Raw genomic sequence first — 23,736 nt, forward strand, 5'->3', positions numbered from 1 at the left:
TATGTCAATTAGGCAACACATGCCAATAATATTAATAAATATACCGAGTATGTCAATTAGGCAACACATGCCAATAATATTAAACCACATACCCCGACAGCCACACATCTGTCTATCGCAACGAATGCATAAGGTATAAATGAGTCTAAACTTATTAGTCAGCTCACATGGTTCTATATGGCAACACATCCATATAATATAAATGCGACATAATAAACAGTCCATTTATTCCCTGAAATGCACACAGCATAATAATCATGGTTTATATACGATTAACAGTATAAATATTCCATAATATATAATGGGTTATTTATATGAAGAAAACCAAGCACTAATTAATTTAACATTAATGGTTATTACAGTTTAATAAAATAATACCATTAATAGTCGTTAAATCAATTACATATGTTTACTAGCGATTCGCACTTTAACTGATACAATTAATATTTAGAAATATTAATCGGACAATTATAATAATTAACGAGAAATAAAATAATAATATAATGTCCCGTAAATTCCAAAAATGCCAACCCGAGGCCCCAAAATGTATAGTGAAGGTCCTGGCAATGACAAAACAGTCCCTAGGGGTATTCTGGACTTTTCCAGCAGCCGCAGAGGCCCTTCACGCGCCCCCACGCGCCTCCCAGAGTTCCCCACACGCGCTGCCAAGCTTTCCCACTCTCCCACGCGCCTCCACGCGCGTCTGGCGTCAGCCACGCGCGCACACGCGCTCCCACGCGCGTTTGGAGAGTCCCACGCGCGCGCACGCGCTGCCACGCGCACGTTGATGGCTTCCTGCTGACGTGGCGTTCTCCGGTTGGTTGGCTGCATCATCTTTCCTACATGCGCGCCACACCGGATCATCTCATCTGCATCTCCTCCATCCAACGTCCACGGATCCGGGTGTACCGCGGTATCATGGACCGCGATGCACCGGATCACTCAGACTCCACTAATGGCCAGGATGCGCGCGTACACCCTCCTATGGTGTGCCGCGTCGCACCGGATCACTCCGGTCGTCTCCCCCACTGCCGGCGACCGGAAAACTCGCCGGAAGGTCGCCGGAAATTGCAGAAAATGCCCGGAAAAATCTAGAAAATTCTAGAAAAATCCCTAAAGTCTTATTTAATTATTTTTAGCCATTATTAATTTCATAGGACATTAAATAAATATATACCATCCTATATAATTAAAATTCCATTAATTGAATAAAATAAAACTAATAATTTATTACTAATATTATTATTAATAAACTTTTATAATAATAATTATTATTATTATATTATTATTATTATTATTATTATTAAACTAATATAATTATTATTATTACAAAATAATACATTATATCATCATAATACTATATAACACAAATATAATACTCTAATTAACTAATATAGCTTTATTAAACATAATCAACAAATAAAAGTAATTAAAATAATACATGCACAATTAAATGAATAAATTTACTATTTTAACATACACAATTAATTTACATGCACAATTAAATGAATTTAATAAAATAATGTAGTATGCACAAATAAATAAAATTAATTAACCTAACACAAAATTAATTTAAATACATTCTTTAAAATTACGGGGTATTACATTCTCCCCCCCTAATAAAGGAATTTCGTCCCCGAAATTCACTACATACCTGTCTTAAAAAGTTCTGGATACTTGGCACGGATAATATCTTCCCGTTCCCAAGTAGACTCTGTAGCACTATGATGACTCCACTGTACACGTACTAATGGAATAGTCTTCGTGCGCAGTATCTGATTCCTACGATCGAGAATACAGTAAGGTTGTTCCAAATAGGTTGCATCGGGTTGCAACTCAATCTCACCCATATCAATGTGTTGGTATCGATCTTCATCCCGTAGAAATTTTCGCAGCATAGATACATGAAAAACATTATGTACCCTATGAAGATTATCTGGTAGAGCCAGACGATAAGCTACTGCCCCAATCCGATCTGTAATCATAAAAGGACCCACAAAACGAGGCGATAACTTACCCTTTGACCCAAACCGCATTACTCCCTTCATAGGAGAAACCTTAAGCAAAACCTGATCACCAACCTTAAACTCCAAAGCACGAGTTCGACGGTCAGCATAACTTTTCTGTCTGCTTTGAGCTGTACGCATCCGATCCCTAATAATAACGATCTTTTCTGACGTGTCCTTAATAAATTCAGGACCCAAAAAGCTGTTCTCACCAACTCCAAGCCAACAGACAGGAGACCTACACGGTCTACCGTACAAAGCCTCAAATGGTGCCATACCAATAGTTTTCTGATAACTATTGTTATAAGCAAACTCTGAAAGCGGCAAATATTCCTCCCAATTGCCCTTAAAATCAAGAACACATGCCCGCAACATGTCTTCTAAAATCTGATTAACTCGCTCAGTCTGTCCATCTGTTTGAGGATGATAAGCAGTGCTAAGATATAGTTCTGTACCCAAAGCCTGCTGAAAGCTCCTCCAAAATCCTGATACAAACTTCGGATCTCTATCTGATACGATGGACAATGGTACACCATGAAGTTTCACCATTTCTGCAATATACAGCTTAGCATACTGTTCTGACGTAAAGTTTGACCGAACAGGCAGAAAGTGAGCGGACTTGGTCAATCTATCAACAATGACCCAAATAGAGTTGTGATTATGCTGTGAAGTAGGTAATCCCTCTATGAAGTCCATGGAAATACTCTCCCATTTCCACTCTGGTATGGGAAGTGGCTGTAACGATCCTGGCGGTCTCTGATGATCAATTTTAATCATCTGACAGGTGCTACATTTAGAGACAAAGATAGCTATATCTCTTTTCATGCCGGCCCACCAAAACTGGCGTTTCATGTCCTGATACATCTTGTCTCCCCCTGGATGTACAGAGAACTGAGAAGTGTGTGTCTCTCTCATCACAACATTTCTCAAATTTTCAGCTGAAGGCACAATTAAACGTCCCTTGTACCTCAATCCTCCATCAGTCCCTATAGAATAAAAAGGAACATCTCCGGAGGCTAACTCCGAAACCCGATCAATACACTGTTGATCTGAGAGTTGCGCTTGAATGACCTGATGAATGATAGAAGGAGTTACTACCACACATGCCATAAAAGCGTCTGCTAACTCATCAACAGTCTTCAAAGCATCCCACTCTGTTGTAAACAAAGCTGAAAGGCTGACATAGGGTCGGCGGCTGAGTGCGTCTGCTACAACATTCGCCTTCCCTGGATGATACTGAATAGAGAAATGATAGTCTTTCACGAACTCCAACCATCTGCGCTGTCTCATATTCAGTTCCCTCTGTGTGAACAAATACTGTAGACTCTTATGATCGCTAAACAATCGAAAAGTCTCCCCCAAAAGATAATGTCTCCAAATACGCAAGGCAAAAACCACTGCGGCGAGCTCTAGGTCGTGAGTCGGGTAATTAAGCTCATGAGGCTTAAGCTTCCTAGACCCATAAGAAACTGGTCGCTCTTCTTGCATCAACACACAACCCAAACCCTTCAGAGAAGCGTCGGTAAATACGAAATACTCGATTCCACTCTGAGGTGTGGCTAAGACAGGTGCAGAAGTTAACTTGCTCTTCAATTCAGCAAAAGCAGTCTGACAAGAATCATCCCATACAAATGGTACATTCTTCTTAGTCAGATGAGTAAGTGGACCCGCAATTTTGGAAAATCCCTGGATGAACCGGCGATAATACCCCGCTAATCCCAGAAAACTGCGAATCTCTGTCGGTGAGGTAGGCTGTCCCCACTCCATAACGGCCGCAACCTTGGCTGGATCTACTGCTAACCCTTCTTCTGACACTACATGTCCCAGAAATTTGACCTCTTTCTGCCAAAATTCACACTTCTCAAACTTCGCAAACAACTGATGTTCTCGAAGTGTCTGCAATACTGTGCGTAAATGTCTGGCATGGTCCTTCTCCGACTTGGAGTAAACCAGAATATCATCAATGAAAACAATGACAAACTGATCTAAGTATTCTCTGAATACTCTATTCATCAAGTCCATAAAGACAGCTGGAGCGTTCGTTAAACCGAAAGGCATAACACGAAACTCATAAGATCCGTACCTCGTGAGAAATGCTGTCTTTGGAACATCTTGTTCTCTGACTCGTAGCTGATGATAACCAGACCTCAAATCGATCTTTGAGAAGTAAGTAGCTCCCTTCAACTGATCAAACAGGTCATCAATTCTGGGCAACGGGTACTTGTTGCGAACAGTGACCTTGTTCAGTTCTCTGTAATCAATACAAAGACGAAGAGATCCATCCTTCTTCTTTACAAACAGTACTGGTGCTCCCCATGGTGAAGTACTTCTGCGAATAAATCCCTGGCTGAGCAACTGTTGAATTTGATCTTTCAACTCTCGCATCTCCACTGGTGCCATTCGGTACGGCGCCTTAGCAATAGGCGTAGTGCCTGGAGCTAAATCAATAACGAAATCTATCTCTCGACTCGGTGGCAAGCCTGGAATTTCCTGGAATACATCCTGGAATTCCTGTACTACCGGGATGCTGTCAAGAGATACCGCAGTCGCTTCCTGTGAGTCCTCCTCAAGAACGAATAAATAAGTGTTAGGCCCTCTATCAGGTTGTGGTACAACAAGAAGATACATCTCCTGTCCTGGTATGGAAAATACAATAGACTTTTCGTAACAGTTAACCTGAGCATGGTACTGAGATAACCAGTCCATCCCAAGTATAACATCATACGAATGCATATCTAACACTAACAAATTTGCAAGAAATCGAAGCCGGCCCATATCTATAAGGATATCACCGCTATACTCTCGTAAAATTGCGCCAACTCCCAATGGTGTATAAATATTAAGAGGTTGGTCACATAACTGAGTCGTCATACCAGATAAGATAACAAAAGATCTAGACACAAAAGAATGTGATGCACCAGTGTCAAATAGTATACGAGCAGTTCTACCATGTATAGAAAACATACCCTCAATAGCCTGAGGAGCCTGCGCATTATGTGGCATGAAGTTATAAACTCTGCCATGGTGCAACTGCTGTGGAGGTTGTCCCGGAGGAAATGGTGGTGCTGGAAGTGCCGGAAAATTCTGAACTTGCCCACGTGGCATCGGTGGGGCCGGTAGAGGTAATGGCTGATTAGGTCTCGGCTGCCCATACTGTCCCTGCTTAGCTTTGGGACACATCTTGGCCGGATGCCCAATCTCTCTACAGTAATAACAACGTCCCATAAAAGGACCTGTCTGCCTCCTCTGTTGACTTCCCGACCACTGTTCCTGTCCGGTCTGAGGTATCCCACCTTGTCTACCCTGATTAGGGACTCCATCCCTCTGCACATCTGGGTTTCCTTTGTTTTTCTTCCAAGGTTGATGTCCTTGAAATCTGCCCCGATCATTGGACTTGGCACCACTGTTGCTTCCTTTCTCCACTGTCTGGTAGTCTCGGTTAGTCCGCTTATCTCCCTTGGACTTCCGGTAATCACTCCTCATCTGGCAGTGCTGTAAGGCGGCATTAACCACCTGGATATAAGTAGTATATGCCGGACTACCTAAGATCACCACTTTAATCGGCCATATTAACCCCTTCACAAAGCGGTCTCTCTTCTTTTCTTCCGTATTGACCTCCTCTGGTGCAAATAATGACAAATTTATGAACTTCTGTTCATACTCAGCCACAGTCAGATCTTCCTGTTGCAGATCCAGAAATTCGGTCTTCATCGCTGATCTTACTGACATAGGAAAATACTTGCCGTCAAAGCGAGTCTGAAATTCAGCATACGTCAATCTGGTCCTCTCATCGACAGTAGTAATAGACTCCCACCACTGCAATGCATTGCCTATCAGCATAAACGTAGCCAGCATCTGTTTCTGCACTTCGGTACAGATTACCATCCGAAGATGACGCTCGCTCTCCTGTTTCCACTGATATGCTAACAGGACATCTGTGGACCCCGCAAACGTTGGTGGATTTCCTCGGATGAACGAGTGACGAACTTTGTCCCATGACATTGGCTGTGCCACTGGTTCAGGAACAGGTACTATCGGAGGAGGTTGCTGGTTTCGTAGAGCAGATGCTACTCCTGCTGCCACAGCTCGTGCAATGATGTCAGCAACTTGAGGAGAAAATTCCTGATTCTCATTTTGAGTTGGGGAAATACTGCGATGACGGTTCGCATTCCTTGTCCCACGCCGAGACATCCTTCTTTTAAATTCAGAAAAATCTAACGTCAGTACATTATCATGGACCGACTAAAAGAATACAAAGAACCCTAATACTTAGGCTCTAATTATCAGAATACACAACGCGGAAGTATAGTAATCACAGATCCCTAAGACACTCGAACCTGGAATGCTCTGATACCAACTGTAACACCCCCACATTTTCCACGCATAAGTTGATCAGGCTTATACACGAAAAACGAGGGATATCAAAAACAATTGGCAATATACAAGCATGGAATACAAAATGATGGAATTAAAAGAATTTAGACAGGAAAGAAACATTAAATAATACAACATCCATCCAACCTTTATTTAATGCAGTACTTCATTACAACTTGGAAATCCTACGTCAGGGATCCTTAAATATAACCCTGAGAGTTCAACGTCAAAAGTAAATAAAAACTGAAACTGAAGTATTACATAAAACTTCTACCCTGCACTGGATCGTAAGAGTAGATGAGTTCGGATGATGGTCCCACACTGCTAACCTCAGCCTTGAAACGGATACTGACCGTATCCTGAAATAACAACAATGGTGGGTCAACCCCACGAGCAAGTCCTCTCTACTATGACCCAAATCAGAGAATCAAATAAATTAATCATTATGAATCGGATGAGTACTATATCTGTATACATCCTACGGGAACTATCCGATGTATAACATGACCTCAACCAGAATAGACGGTGATCACTTAGACTCACACTAGGTGGTTAAGTGTCGCCTTTCCCTACCCGGGAAATCAGCTATTATACATGGTGCACGGTACTGACAACACAGACTATAACGAACTACACAGTGATAACACCTCGCAAAGTACTGATGAATATACTGAGCATATAAATTAGGCAACACATGCCAACAATATTAATAAAGATACCGAGAATGTCAATTTAGGCAACACATGCCAATAATATTAATAAATATACCGAGTATGTCAATTAGGCAACACATGCCAATAATATTAATAAATATACCGAGTATGTCAATTAGGCAACACATGCCAATAATATTAATAAATATACCGAGTATGTCAATTAGGCAACACATGCCAATAATATTAAACCACATACCCCGACAGCCACACATCTGTCTATCGCAACGAATGCATAAGGTATAAATGAGTCTAAACTTATTAGTCAGCTCACATGGTTCTATATGGCAACACATCCATATAATATAAATGCGACATAATAAACAGTCCATTTATTCCCTGAAATGCACACAGCATAATAATCATGGTTTATATACGATTAACAGTATAAATATTCCATAATATATAATGGGTTATTTATATGAAGAAAACCAAGCACTAATTAATTTAACATTAATGGTTATTACAGTTTAATAAAATAATACCATTAATAGTCGTTAAATCAATTACATATGTTTACTAGCGATTCGCACTTTAACTGATACAATTAATATTTAGAAATATTAATCGGACAATTATAATAATTAACGAGAAATAAAATAATAATATAATGTCCCGTAAATTCCAAAAATGCCAACCCGAGGCCCCAAAATGTATAGTGAAGGTCCTGGCAATGACAAAACAGTCCCTAGGGGTATTCTGGACTTTTCCAGCAGCCGCAGAGGCCCTTCACGCGCCCCCACGCGCCTCCCAGAGTTCCCCACACGCGCTGCCAAGCTTTCCCACTCTCCCACGCGCCTCCACGCGCGTCTGGCGTCAGCCACGCGCGCACACGCGCTCCCACGCGCGTTTGGAGAGTCCCACGCGCGCGCACGCGCTGCCACGCGCACGTTGATGGCTTCCTGCTGACGTGGCGTTCTCCGGTTGGTTGGCTGCATCATCTTTCCTACATGCGCGCCACACCGGATCATCTCATCTGCATCTCCTCCATCCAACGTCCACGGATCCGGGTGTACCGCGGTATCATGGACCGCGATGCACCGGATCAATCAGACTCCACTAATGGCCAGGATGCGCGCGTACACCCTCCTATGGTGTGCCGCGTCGCACCGGATCACTCCGGTCGTCTCCCCCACTGCCGGCGACCGGAAAACTCGCCGGAAGGTCGCCGGAAATTGCAGAAAATGCCCGGAAAAATCTAGAAAATTCTAGAAAAATCCCTAAAGTCTTATTTAATTATTTTTAGCCATTATTAATTTCATAGGACATTAAATAAATATATACCATCCTATATAATTAAAATTCCATTAATTGAATAAAATAAAACTAATAATTTATTAACCTCTAAACCTTGGCTCTATGCATAAAACTAAGCTAAACAATTAATTTATTAATTCAAAGGGGAAAAGTAGATAATAACTTGCCTTTTTGGATTTAAAATAAATCCGCCGGTCTGCGCGTAGTCGGGTAAAATTGCCTACACCGGTCCAAGCTTCTTTCTCTTTCTCTTTTCCTTTCACTCTTATAAAATAGCTCTCTAGAATTTATACTTTGCTTCTAACTCCCTTTATTTTTTTTTCTAAGGCAAGCTAGTTAATTTATAGACAAAATATATAATATAAATATTACAAATATCTAATTTATAATAACTTCTCACCCATTTCTCATATTCCTACCTATATGGCTTTAATTCCAACCATAACCATTGATGCAATCCTATCCTAATCTCTAATTTCATCATGACTTTGGTTTAATACTATTATTATTATTATAAATATTATTATTATTATTACTAATATTATTATTAATAAACTTTTATAATAATTATTATTATTATTATATTATTATTATTATTATTATTATTAAACTAATATAATTATTATTATTACAAAATAATACATTATATCATCATAATACTATATAACACAAATATAATACTCTAATTAACTAATATAGCTTTATTAAACATAATCAACAAATAAAAGTAATTAAAATAATACATGCACAATTAAATGAATAAATTTACTATTTTAACATACACAATTAATTTACATGCACAATTAAATGAATTTAATAAAATAATGTAGTATGCACAAATAAATAAAATTAATTAACCTAACACAAAATTAATTTAAATACATTCTTTAAAATTACGGGGTATTACAAATGGACACTTAAATTATATATATATATATATATAATCGAGGTCGGGGCAGGGGTGGGGTGGGGGCATCACTAAATCCGCCCCCGCCCCAAACCTACTTCGGGTTCTCAATTCTTTTACCATATCCGTCCCAAACGTATTTATGGAGCTACCAAATCCACCCCATTAGGAGCGGAGCGGGGCGGAAACCCAGCGGGTTGGAGGAAATTACCATCCCTAGCCATCCCTGATGGTGACTGTGATAAACTGGTAAATTATATACCAGAGATTGGAAGGCTCTGATATCATGTTAGAAATAAGAGAGAGTATATAACTCTATATTGTATTGATGTATGAGATATGAGAATACATAGGGATTTATATAGGCAACGACATGTGTGGAGAGTAAGTAAATCTAAACCCTATATGGTAAACCTATACATGGTAACTATATACACAAATTTCGTATCTGTAAATTAAATAACGAAATAGGGAGCAAATAATAGTTTATTGATTTATGAAAATTCGAGTACAATCCTATGATGTTTTCTTTGCAAAAAAAAGAAAGTATTATCTGATTCAATCTTCTTTGTTGGTTGGATCTAAGGGCTGTTGGAGCTTGATCTTGAATCGGGCTGTGGACAATCTTCTTATTTGTAGTTGAGGAAGATCGCCGATGATTTTTGATTGAGGGTTGATGAAGCTTGATCTTGAACATTGTTGTTTGGTGATTCTTCAAACTTGTTGAATCATGGAGAAAGAACGACACGATTTTGATCTGCTTGTTGTTCTTTGCTGAATTTGAGGAAGAACAACACGATTTTGATGTGCTTGTTATTCTTTATTGAATTTGAGGAAGAATAACACGACTTTGGATTGGATATGCTTATTGTTCTTCGTTTTCAGAGAATTTGTTGAATTTGTGAAAGAATGGCACGGCTTTGGTTGTGCTTGTTGCTCTTCTTCTTCAAGGACTGGGTGTTGTGGATGAATGTTGGCAGAACTTTTGTATTTTACTCTGAAATTTTGGAGTTCTAGAATTCTCTAGCCCCTCTGGATTTCTGAGTCTTTGAATTTCTGGACTCTTTGAATTTATTAGTCTCTCAATTTCCGGACCCTCTGGATTTCTGGACCGTTTCCTCTATGCCTCTATTTATAAGCTTCTTGAATTAATAGGATGATGACATGTATCCTTGCTTTATTAGGACATAATTACAATTGGGCCAGGCCGGTTATATTGTGATAATTATCCATAAAAAATAATTATTCCAAATATATTTTATTAAAAATAATTATCTTTTAATTTAATCACCTTGGCTGGGGTAATTAGATAATTTAAGTTGACCAAGTTTGGGCCAATTAAAAAATTTAATTAAACATAAGTTTAATTTGATGGGTCAATTTGTCAAAATAAAAGTCCATAAAATTTTAGTGTCTACAAATTGCCCCCATTTCGAGTCCCACTTTGTACCAGACTTGTCTTCTATTTCAAGTGGGACTTGAAGTATCCAATCTGTTCTTTGAAATATAAAATTTCCTTTTTTGCTTTTCTATCCAACTTTGGATTGTAAGATTTCATTTTTCGTTTTTCTATCAAATTTTGGATTTGTAAAATTTCCTTTTTCGCTTTTCTATCCAACATTGGATTGTAAATCTGCACTTTCCAATTTGAATTGAATTATACAAATCTTATTACAAATAGGAGGTATTTTATTGCCTATATATATCACCCATTTCATAGGGTTTGACATCAATTCCAGTATTATTGCAGACTTGTTAGGTTGGAGCGCTATCTCTATGAAGATTTGTTAGATCGCAACGTCTCTTTGAAAAGTACGTCTTTTTTATGCTGGCTTCTTCTTCTTTTATTTTATTTTTTTCGTCTTGTCTTCTTTCCTTTCATATAATCCACGCACATGATTTTTATTAATTTTTTTTTTTTTTTCCATAATCCACGGAAAAGATTTTTTTATTATTTATTTTTATTTTTTTTGCAAAAACTTTCAAAAGCATTGACGAAAATTTTGTTAACCGAAGCATAAAATTGAGTCTTTCTCTCAAACAACACCGATCAATTTCGAATTTTGTTTGTTATTCCATTATGGTGGTATTCAAGTGTTTCACAAAGCAAGCGACGGATATCTCACAGAAAGAAGGTGATTGAAGAGCCCAAGTAACTGCAATTTGTAAACACAATTATCAAAAGGAAGCATAAGGTGACCAATTTGAAAGGAGGACCGATTTATGACACTCGGGCTACAAGTACCACGACGAGAAGTTGTTGAAGATGCTGTAAGGTATGACAGACGAAACTTGCATGCCTATCCCTCAATGTGGTGTGGCTTTTTATTTATTATTTATTTATTTATTTTTAACTTTAGCAATACCTCGACGGAGAACCAAATTTATCTTTTGCCAACACTTCGGCAGCGAGTAGAATTTTTTTTTTTTTTTTTTTTTTTTTTTTTTTTTTTTTTTTTTCAACACCTTGGCGGCGAGCAGAATTTTTTCCTCTCAGCAATACCTTAACGGAAAACCAAATTTCTTTTTTAGCAACACCTCGACGATGAACTGGATTCTTTAGCGACACCTTGGCAGATAGTCAAATTTATTTATTTCTTCTAGCAACACCTTGATGATGAACTGGATTATTCATCGACGCCTTAGTGGTAAGTCAAATTTATTTATTTCTTCCAGCCACACCTCGACGATGAACCGACCTATGCAATGACACTCTAGTGGCGAGCAAGTATTTTTTCTTTCTAGTGATTTCGCGACAAATCGGATTATTCAGCAACGCTTTGGCGACAAGTTATATTTTTTAGCGACACCTTGACGTCGAACTGAAAATCTTTTCCTTTGCAACGACATTCTGGTGACGAAACAAAATTATTCTTTATAACTACACTTTGCCGACGGATCAAATTTTTCTTTGCAACTACAATTCTGGCGACGAACCAAAATTATTGTTTTTAGCTACACTTTGGCGGCGGGCTTAATTTCTTTCTTGCTGCTACAATTTGGCGACATACCAAAAATTCCTTTATAATTATAATTCGGTGGCGTGCCAAGTTGACAGGGTACGACGAGCAGTTTTGATATTGCATGATGAGTGACAATAATATCTTGACAGCAAGTGAAGTTGACAAATTGTGACTAGCCGTTTTGATATCTCGTGACGAGCACACTTTGCCATTTTGCAACTCTAAGGAGATTTTTTTTTTTTTTTTTTTTGGTGGACTTAACTTGGAATAGACTTCCAAGCTGCATAGGTACCCTAAACAAGGATCAAGTCATCACGTAGTTCAAAATTTTTTATTTATTTTTATTTTATTTTATTTTTTTCGAAAACAGTTTATACTCTTGTCAAGGAGTTTTTTTATTTTTTATTTATTTTTAGATAGTTTATACTCATATCAAGGATTTCTTGATTTTTTTTCTTTTATTTTCAGGTAGATAGTTTAAACTCGTGTTAAGGAGTGTCATCGACAGTTTAGGCTCGTATCAGGGAATTATACTTTTATTATTCTTCAAGTTTGTAAGAATCTTTTTGTTCTTGAAAGCAAATTTTCTTAACAAGTTTGGTCTTTTACTATGGTTTCCTTGACTTAATGCCCCCTTACACTTCACACTTTTGTTTGAAGTTATTGGTATAGCATGGTGCGTTTCTTAATGCAAGTTTTTGGAGATGATGCTTGTAATGAAAGATGTAGCTATTTCATCATCTGAGTTAAGTACGATTTTGTCTTTCTCTTTAGACACACTTCCTTCATCTTCAAAAAGGCTGTTGGTTCCCTAGCACCATGATTTTTCATGCTAAGTTCCATGTTGTGGTCTCAAGTAACAAGCTCTTCAAATATACGAGGTTTAATCCCTTGTAGGATGTAAAAAAGCTTTCAGCGCATGCCTTGCATACATGCTTCAACTACAGAAATTTCAAACAAATGATCTTTGCAGTCAAGACTTAGAGTTCGCCAACGGTTTATGTAGTCAACCACAAGTTCGTTCTTCATTTGTTTGGTGTTAGTAAGCTCTAACATGCTCACTATTTTGCGAGTACTGCAAAAACGGTTGAGAAATTCTCGTTCCATTTGCTCCCAACTATCAATACTCCCAGCTTTGAGGTCTGTGTACCAATCAAATGCATTCCCTTTGAGGGAATGAACAAATTGCTTGACAAGTAAATCTCCGTCTATACCAGCATTGCCACAAGTTTGCACGAAGTGTAAGATATGTTGCTTGGGATTGCCTTTTTTCGTCAAACTGTTGAAGTTTTGGAGGTTGATACCCAACTGACATTTTTGAGCTGTCAATTCTTTTGGTGTAAGACTTTAAGTACATATGAGCACTTTGAAAGATGCCACTGTATTGTTCTCTTATACAATCCATTATCATGTCTTGAAGTTGTTGGACAGAAAGTGTGGCGACAGAGGCAGCTTCAATTTCTTGGTTGGAGGATATGACATTTTGATCGTCAATTAGAGTGAAATCTGGAAAAGGAATCCGGCCTTTGCTTGACTCAGCAATGTCGTCACATAATTTTAACTTTTCTGTCAATGAGGCAATTTTTAGATCTTGCTCATTGAGAGTCTGTTGTAGTTTTTCAATTGCATGAGCCATACTCGTCAATTGTTCTTCGTACGTGGTAATACTCGTCATCATGGCTGGCATAATGACGGAGTCAGAAAAAATATTTGGCCTTGGGTGAACCAGGTGAACTTGGATTTGACAACAATTTCTTTGAGATAAGTTGAACCTCTGAGTTTGCATAAACCTTTTCTCTTGCCCCTAGAGAGTCAAAAGTGTGATGAATTTGATTTGTTGCTTTGATGGATTTGACAGAGTTGACTCTCACCGCATCGGGTTGCCTTTTGACGGGAACAGATGTTTTGGCTATGCTTTGCATCATTGGACTTGCAGAGAAGTTAATACCACTTGATGGAGTTGCAACCTTCTTACCACTTTTTGTGGTGGTATTGATGTTGTTCGCCATGACTGTGGTGTCATTGGGTTTTTTTTTTTTTCTTTTCATCTACAACTTGTCGAAAACCATAAATTCAGACGTTGAGAATTTAATGTAGGAGAAAGAGATGAGAGGCAGGGGATGTCCCACCGGGGTGCCAAAAATTTGTACACATAAATTTCGTATCTACAAATTAAATAACGAAATAGGGAGCAAATAATAGTTTATTGATTTATGAAAATTCGAGTACAATCCTTTGATGTATTTTTTTCAAAAGAAAGAAAATATCATCTGATTCGATCTTCTTTGTTGGTTGGATCCAAGGACTGTTGGAGCTTGATCTTGAATCGGGCTGTTGACAATCTTCTTATTTATAGTTGAGGAAGATTACCGATGATTTGTAATCGAGGGCTGATGAAACTTGATCTTGAACAATGTTGTTTGGTGATTATTCAAACTTGTTGAATCCGGAGAAAGAATGACACGATTTTGATGTGCTTGTTGTTCTTTATTGAATTTGAAGTTGTTGAATTTAAGGAAGAATGACATGACTTTGGATTAGATGTGCTTATTGTTTTTCGTCATCAGAGAATTTGTGGAAGAACGACACGGCTTTCGTTGTGCTTATTGCACTTCTTCTTCAAGAATTGGGTGTTGGGGATGAATGTCGCTAGAACTTCTATATTTTACTCTAGAATTCTGGAATTCTAGAATTCTCTGGCCCATTTGGATTTTTGAGTCTCTGAATTTCTGGACCCCTTTCTCCTTCCTCTATGTCTCTATTTATAGGTTTCTTGGATTAATATGATGATGATAAAGACATAATTACAACTCGGTCGGGCCGGTTATATTGTGATAATTATTCATAAAAAATAATTATTCCAAATATATTTTATTAAGAATAATTATCTTTTAATTTAATCATCAGGGTTGGGCTAATTAAATAATTTAAATTGACCAAGGTTGAGCCAATTAAATAATTTAATTAAACATCAGACCCATATTTGATGGATCAATTTGTCAAAATAAAAGTGCATAAAATTCTAGTGCATACAATAACAATATATTCTATAATATATTAAAACAGCTTCACTCAAAGTCAAGGTGGATTATATGATGCCATCTTTTGAGTTTGAAGACAATTCTTTTACTTTGATGTAGCTGACGTGGCACCGATGCTAATGTGGTTGATGACATGGCAATTGAAGTGGCAAGTGACTTGATGCTATTGCTGGCACCTCTGTTGCGTGGCAATTAACATGGTAGGTAACGTGACACAACTACTAACACTGTTACAGAATGTGTCTGACGTTGCACTAATGTTGACATGTCAGGTGACGTAGGATGGATCTGTGAAGATCTTGGAAGTAGGTGCGGAGCATGAATAGGTTGACATTGCTATTCCGGTGGTAACTACTATAAACTGATGGGTGATGAATTTGTGAAGATTCACCATGTTGAAGGCGCGTGTGAGTGCATGATGACCACTGATGGCACGTGGTGGCGCGGTAACGGAGTTGATCCGACACGTTGAGGTGCGGGATTACCGCTGGTGCGTGTGAAAGCGTATGGAAGAGTGTGATTACCACTTGAGGCGCATGGTTGCTGGTGACCGAACTGATCCGACACGTTGAACATTTCTGAACGAGATATTCCGTTAAGTAATGAGGCTTCCTTAGGTGAGGCTTCTCTAAATGAGGCATCTCGTTGAGTTTCTTGAAGGAAAACTTAAACAACGAGGCTTCCCTAAATGGGGCATATAAAGATCTTGGAGTGCGTGCTGTCGGGGATGGGGCTGATGGTGCCATCCCCGGCGGTGATTACGATAAAATGTTTACCAATGAAAGTTCTGATACCATGTTAGAAAATAAGAGAGAATGAAGAAATATGATATTGTATTGATGTATATGTGGTAAAGTTGAGAGAAATCTACGAATGATTTAAATTACAATTTCATGCTCCAAAATCCTCAAGTCTCGTGAGTTAAAAGACTTGAAATTTGGCCTGGAATGTTTGTCTGATTTCTTGGATTGCCTCTCGCCTAAAATGTTTTCAAAAGTTTTTATTTTTTTTTTTGTTTTTTTCCTTTTTGGAAAAAAAAAAAACAAGTATTAGAACAACAATCAAGAATTTATCATCATTTTTCTAACTATTTCAAATCAACTACATAAATGTTAGCTTCTACAAGCTAAATGTGTCAAACTATTTGATACAGTTGACATCTTAAAGTTCGAGGACATTGCGAGTGGCTTAAAGTTTGAGAATATTACTAGCCAGTTGGGTTTTAACCTCTTAACTCCCCCAAACTGACATAGGTTTTGTTGGTAGAACGACTAGCTCTCCCAAAGGGGATGGTGTATTAAATGGATAGCTAATAGGACTGCAAATGAATCGAGTCGAGCTGAGCTTGGGGTTGTTCGGGCTCGGCTCGCCAAAATCAAAGGCTTGCTCGGACTCGGCTCGCTCAAGCTCGTTTATATATATATATATATATATATATATATATATATATATAACCATATGCATATACATAAAAAATCTCAAGATCTGTTTGTATATGTACACATACTCAGAAGATGAAAATCCCATGGGCCATGGCCGTTGATCTCCGTCAGCACCTGATTCTTAACCATCGTCTGTGTTTTGGGCTGGTAATGTTGTATGGCACTTGTTGGTCTTCTTCAAAGTTGAGACTAGGATGAAAGAGAAATAGTGGGAAGAGAGAGAGAGATGTTTGAGAGAAAGATGAAAGAGAGAGACTGAGAAGATGGAAAGATATTTGAGAGAAAGATGAAAGACAACAGAGACTGAAAAGAAGCGTAAGAGGAGGCAAAGTGTGGATGCGGCAATTAGGGTTCAAGTGAAAGTGAAATGAGTTTGGGCATATGTTGTCCTAAAGTTTGTTTAGGGCCGTTGGATTTTAATGTAATCTAATGGCTCATATGATATTAGTTTTATGGGCCTTAAGAAGTAGGCATAAAACATAAAGAACTTTGGGCACACTTTTAATATATGTGGGCTAACACCTTTAATATAAAAATAAGAATATAATGGGCTTCTTAAATGATCCTGTTCACAAGCCTAACAAGCCGAGTTCAGCATTACTCAAGCTCAGCTTGTTTATTAAATGAGTTTAAAAAAATGTGTTCAAACTCGGCTCGCTTACTTTACGAACGAGTCCGAACCAAACTTTTAACGAACCAAGTTTGAACTATTCATGAACGGCTCGGTTCATTTGCAACCCTAATAGCTAACACAGCTAGCTCCCCCAACGGTATGATGTATCAAATGGTGTATCTATATTCGACTTCACACGCCCAGAGAAGAAAAAATAAAAAAGATTAGAGTCGAACCCTGTAAATCAAACACTAGTTGTTTTGATTATAATTGATCTTAATAATGCAACGTAGACATTACTCAAAATAAATCATAAAAAATACAAAGTAATACACAAATTTTGTTTTTATTAAAGAAAAAAAGAAAAACATTGATGGTTAAGCCTTGGCTGCAAATATCTCCAGTAAGGAAGACCAAGTTCCAGTGATTGCAAAAACCAACCCTACCACCACAATTCCCCCATCCAACGCCATCCCTTTCCAACCCAACTCTTCCTTGTGCACCATCAAGTGAAACAAAGAAGGCAATACAAACCCTAAAACAATGCAGACACTACTCCCCACCAATGACAAGAAATCTGCAAAATTAGGCACCAAAAGCGCCACCAAAGTCACCCCCAAAACCACCGCCCATCTCAGCCACACGCAATACCTAGCTTCACAGAACCGCCTCTCCACCACCTCATAGACCGGGTTCATCATCAGAGGGAAAGTGAAGAACAGGTTCACACAGAGACCCATCTGGACCAGACCACTCACCAAACCCTTCCCAAAATTGGTAGTGATTATGTCTTTGGTCTCTTCACCAAATGCAAAGTAACCCAGAGCTCCAAAACTTCCATACATCAAAGAAATGAAAGCCATTGACAACCCCAAGATTTTGCCATACTTGCTTCTGTCTTTCATTTCTGCTTCTAGTGGCAAAGCCATTCCAACCCCTTCGAATGCGTAAACCGCCACACCCAAACCATAGAAGAACACAGAAAACCCCCCAAATGCTTCCAAAACAGGACTCTGCTTCAGAAAGATCATGATGTCTTCAACAATCACCACACCCATCGCTCCAATATCAACTACATCGGCGAAAATGCTCAGAGGAGCCAAATGGGTCAGTGACGGAATCGAATTTAATCCCAATTGGAAAGGAAAACAACCCCAGATGTAAAACGATTTGGGCGAGACCCCCAAAATTCTGGGACTGAGATTTGGTGAAGTTTCATTGAAAACGTAGGCTAAGGTGTTGGCAATGAAGATGAGGTAGCTGACGCAGAAACCGGCCTGAGAGAGGACGATCATGATGTCGACGGAGACCCGGCCGATGGGTCCGCAGACGGCGAAGCCCAGGTCGCCGAAGGAGTTGATCTTGGTGAATCCGTGGTGGGATTCGAGTCTCCGGCGAGTGTGGACCAGTAGCATCATGCAGTGGTAGGTGAGGTAGGCGACGGAGAAGAGCATGAGAAGACCCATGACCCAACCGGTCTTCTTGAAGGTGTAGGGAAGGCCGAGCACACCTGCGCCGACTATGGCGATGAAGACGTTTGCGAAGGTCTTGGATTGGGACGAGAGGTGTCTGGATTTGGAGACGAGTGGAGTGTCCTCTCTGGGTAGAGAAGGGACTTGGAGGACATGGGAGGATGAGCTCGCTTCTTTATCAAATCCCATGGTCGGCCTCCTCCTCTGATATGCGTGTGTGTGTAAATATGTGCGTGCGACTGTGTGAGAAAGGAGAATTGAGGCGTTTATTTTTTTTTGAATCTTTTGATTTCCGATCAAATTTGGTAATATTCTAAATACAGTTGGAGAGGGTTTTGATCTAATTTATTGTGCGTGTGGAAGAAGTAGCATTGATGGGGGATTTTGATTGAGGGATGTAGAGGCTGCTGATTTTCGATCAAATTTGGTTGAGCTCTTCTATATTCTAGAGAGAGAGAGAGGGGCACGGCACAGGTGTTGATGAGATAAAGGGAATGACCACCCCCGCTGTTTCTCTCTCTAAAGTTCTAGAGAGAGAATAGGTGGTCACTGTTACTTTGCTGGGGGTGGTGGACCTGTTGGTGGTTTATTATTTTTATATTTTCACGGATTATGATATTTAGGAATTGGTCCTATTCGAGCCAAGTTGTTAGAAAAAGAAAGAAGTTGAAGGGAAAATGACTCCGTTACATAATAACGTGTAGGTGTAGTTTTTGGACTACATACCACTAGAACAAATATTTAGCCACCACAAAAGAAAAGATGGAATCTTATAAAAAAAAAACACTAGTATATAACAAAGATGGAGATAAGAAATTTAACACGTTTGCAAAAGAAATTGAAATACGGGTCTTTTGTGATTATTCTTGTATTTGAACTCACATCTGCATTAATTAATTAATTTATTTTTTTAAGCCAATCATAAGAAATTGAATTCAGAAATGACGGTGTCTCTCGACCTTTTATTCATAAAGAGTATTTGTCCTGCTGCACATCACAGTTTGACACGGACCACTAGTTTTGGTCGGCACTCATTTTTTAATTAGTGTTTCTATTTTCTTACCAAATAACTCAGTGTCATTTGCTATAGTGAGATCTTAACTCACAATTTTATTTTGAAAAGTAAAAACTTCTAATATATATAGTTTTTAAATTTAAAGGAGATGCGGAATATTTATTGCATATTTATACAGAATATTTAAACAGTTAGGAAACTCTTTTAATTCTCGGACAAGAAAAGGAATCAGATTTAAATACAAATTCTACCACTGGTAATGCTTTTATAAAAAGAGTCGTTAGTGAAACCTAAAAAAAAGGTTAAAAAAATAAATACAAAATATTTCTTTTACTTATTATGAAAGTTGGGTGACAAACTTCTCTTGTCTTATAGGAACCATCCCCGGCCGTTCGAATTGACACTAAAATCATTGAGAAAAAATTTCACAAACTCTACTAGTAGATGAAATCTAATTATTTGACAATAAAAAAACCCACAAATTAGTTGATAGAAATATAATTATTTGGTAAAAAAAATATATATTATTTGACAATAAAATTGTTTACATTTACGGTAAAAGTTCAGTCCACTTAAGATTACACAAGTAATCAATTTCAATTTCTCATAATTTGATGTACCGGAGGAGCTTGCCAAACCATGCTAATGATAGCCACTACCTCTTTATCAAAAACACCAAATCTTCACAAATCTAAATAGCTTAGGCCGCCAACCTAACCCTTAGGCCAGTAACATATGTACCACATGCGCCTTTCTATTTTTAGTGTTAAATCCGTGCCCATATGTTATTTCTCCAATAATAAGGATATCTCCTGCTATAGTGTGTGCGTGTTTTTTATTATTATTATTATTATTATTATTTCATATAATGATGTAAGAGAAACAACTCCACTAAAAAGGAAAGTGCATTACATCTTCAACCCAGCTTCATCAATGTTCTTCTAGCAGCCGTCTCCTTCAAAATATGACCTTGGGACAGCAACCATTTTAGTTTCAATAAAAGCAGTGTTATCCAAATGGATCTCTCCCACCACCTAGCTTGTGTCATCATTTCTAAAAATGAACATCTTGAAGATCACAAGAAGCTTCTTCGCCGTCCCTTTTGACCTCAGAAATCAGAAACCAAACACTCGTTTGCAATACAAACAAAGAATGATCATTTGTTGTTATTGAATCTTGTACTGCTTCCCTCTCTGTCACAGCACATCGTTTTGCCGTTTAAAAACAAAAAATCAAGAACAATTTTTGGATAAGGCAATTCCCCCCAAACAAAAACCAAATGTATTCCCATGTCGCAAACCAGATAACCCATAAAGCATTAATATTCTGGCTCCTTGATTTCAAGAATTTCAGCAATTTGTCAACAAACTGCAACCATTCTTAGCCAACAATTCAGGTCTCAAGAATTGACTGTAATAGGTTATTTACGTGAAACATGTTCTTTCCTTCTAACCATATTGATTCTTGACTAAGACGCAGAACTAATGAGTTCCAAGTAAAAAAATCGGGAAGAATTCCCTTCTCCACCATTTGTAGAAAGAGTATCCAAGCCTTTTGGAAATTCCCTTCCCTACAGAAGGCATCAATTAAAGGACTATAAGTACCAATATTAGGCAAGCAACCTCTTCCAACCATGTCTTCCATGAATTTTGATGCACTCCCAACTTTGCCCTTCCTGCAAAGCCCAATTATTAGTGCATTAAACGTTGATGCAACAGGAAAATAGCCATGGCTAACCATCTCATTCATCAGCTCAAATGCTTCCCGTACACACCCTTCTCGGGAAAATCCATGGATCAAGCTGACATAAACAAGAGCACTTGGAATACCTCCTTCCCCAGTCATCTGATCATAAACTCTTTTTGCATCCCTGATATTACCCTCCTCACAGAAACCTACTATCCTCAAGCTCCTATCGACAGCTCTGGGAAACAATTTACCCATCTTACTTAGATATTCAAGGGCTTTGATCAAATGGCCTTCCTTATACATACCATATATGGCACTATTATAAGGACTAATATGACCACCAGAACCCCCTTTACTCTCCTCCATTAATTCCAAGACCCTAAACCCATCGTCCACCCTTCCTCCTGAACACAAAGCACTGATTAACATATCATAAGTGACAAAATTCCAGTTTATTCCAACCACTTTCATTTCATTAAACATATCAAGAGCAGAATCTAACATTTGAGACTCACAGAAACCAGAGATCAATGTATTGTATGTGTCTACATTTGGAAGGCATCCCTTTTTCTCCATCTCCTTCAAAAAGCGATGCCCAACTTTCACTTTCCCTAATCTGCAAAACCCTTTGATCATGGTGTTATAAGCCACAACATCGACCTTTCCTCCCTTGCTCTCCACTCTTTCTAAAACCTCAACAGCCTCCGTAACACGGCCTTCATTGCAGAGAATTTCAACAACCTTAGTCACTGTAACAACATCAGGGACAAACCCGAGGTTGAAGCACTTCTCTAACAGCACAAGAGCTTGAATTAAATTTTCCTCTCGACAATATGCGGATATCAAAACATTAAAAGTCACTTCATTTGGTTCAACCATCTCATTCATCAAGCTCCTGGCCCTCCCAACCTTCCCATTCTTGCAAAGAGCATGAAGTAATGTGTTGTAAATAACAGTATTTGGCCTTAAGCCCCGAGTCTTCATCACTTGCAAAAGCTTAAAACAGTCACCTATTCTATTGGTCAAGCAAAGTCCCTTCATTAAGATACCAAATGTGAACTCATCACCTTGAACTCCACATTCCATCATCTTCTTCCTATAAAACTTCCTAGCTAAATCAATGTCTTCCTTAACAAGAACGTCAAGTATCGAATTAAAGAGTTTCAAAGATGGGTTGTTCTCAAATTTAGAAACCAAATCAAGCACCTTAATGACTTGTCGAATCATTCGTGCCCTTCCAAAACCCCTCACAATTGCGATGAAGATGTCCTCATTTGGGGGCGAACCAATTGAGCTAGGCATTTCGTCGAGCAGTTCCTCGACAGTGTCAAATCGACGAAAAACGCAGAGCTTGTGGATCAAAGCTCTGTATGTGGATTGAGTGTGGGTGAAATTGGGGAACTTGGAAGCCCATCTGAATGTTTCGAGTGCTTGGGTTGCTGATTTTTGATCTAAAATGAGATGGGCAATGTGTTCATGCGTTGGAACAGGTGTGGTTGAGATGGGTTTTGATTGGAAGCTGCAAAGTAGTCTGTGACATATTGTTGTGTTGAAGACGACAGGATGTTTTGAAAGGTTTGAAATGTGAATCATGGGGTTTAAGGACTCACTGAATGTAGAGATGGGTTTAATGAAATTCGTGTCCATATGAGATATGGCACGCATTCAATGAAATGCAAATCTTGCAGACGAGGCCAACCGAGGGCTTCTAAAATCATACAATGAGTTATGCTATGAAGATTGCTGCTGGATTTTTACGGATTGGTGGCAGCCCAGCAAATGCAAAATGAAATTGCCGCAAATTTTAGTACATTATAAAAGGTTGGCAAGCGAAAAATATAAGGTGTATAATCCCATATGTTTTGAAAAAAATTTAATATTTAATTTTTGAACAAATAAAGAATCTGAATATTGGAAAGATTAAAGTGACCATATGTATCGGGATAAAAAAATACAAAAGTAATTAAAGAGTTTTTTTTTTTTTTTACCCTTGTCGTACTTGTGTCAAACACTTGACACTCTTTGGACACTCCTCGAATATGTATTCAAAACTTCATATACATGTCCATAAATAAAAATTAATTTTATTATTTTAGATACTTTCCCGACACTTTGTCTACACTTCCTACACATTTCTAACCCAAGTCTACCCAGTAGTCATGAAAATATTATGAATACTATCATGACAGATATATCTAACGCAAGTCTACCCAGTAATCTTGAAAATATTATGAATATTGAATA

At 38.4% G+C, this 23,736-nt stretch overlaps 2 protein-coding genes across 2 annotated transcripts; both read right to left on the minus strand.

Annotated features, from left to right (window-relative positions):
- Positions 1–17,556: 17,556 nt before the first annotated feature.
- LOC132283598 (amino acid transporter AVT3B-like) lies at positions 17,557–19,363 on the minus strand. Its single transcript, XM_059785583.1, has one exon. The coding sequence runs from the start codon at positions 18,975–18,977 to the stop codon at positions 17,694–17,696; it is 1,284 nt and encodes a 427-aa protein (XP_059641566.1). The 5' UTR covers positions 18,978–19,363; the 3' UTR covers positions 17,557–17,693.
- A 981-nt stretch (positions 19,364–20,344) lies between these two features.
- LOC132286337 (pentatricopeptide repeat-containing protein At2g17525, mitochondrial) lies at positions 20,345–23,305 on the minus strand. Its single transcript, XM_059788662.1, has one exon. The coding sequence runs from the start codon at positions 23,155–23,157 to the stop codon at positions 21,196–21,198; it is 1,962 nt and encodes a 653-aa protein (XP_059644645.1). The 5' UTR covers positions 23,158–23,305; the 3' UTR covers positions 20,345–21,195.
- Between the last annotated feature and the right edge of the window lie 431 nt (positions 23,306–23,736).

Source organism: Cornus florida, unplaced genomic scaffold, assembly GCF_030987335.1.
Source record: "Cornus florida cultivar Cherokee Brave unplaced genomic scaffold, ASM3098733v1 CherokeeBrave_3.0.0_Hap2_Chr11, whole genome shotgun sequence".
In the NCBI taxonomy this organism is placed as follows: Eukaryota; Viridiplantae; Streptophyta; class Magnoliopsida; order Cornales; family Cornaceae; genus Cornus; species Cornus florida.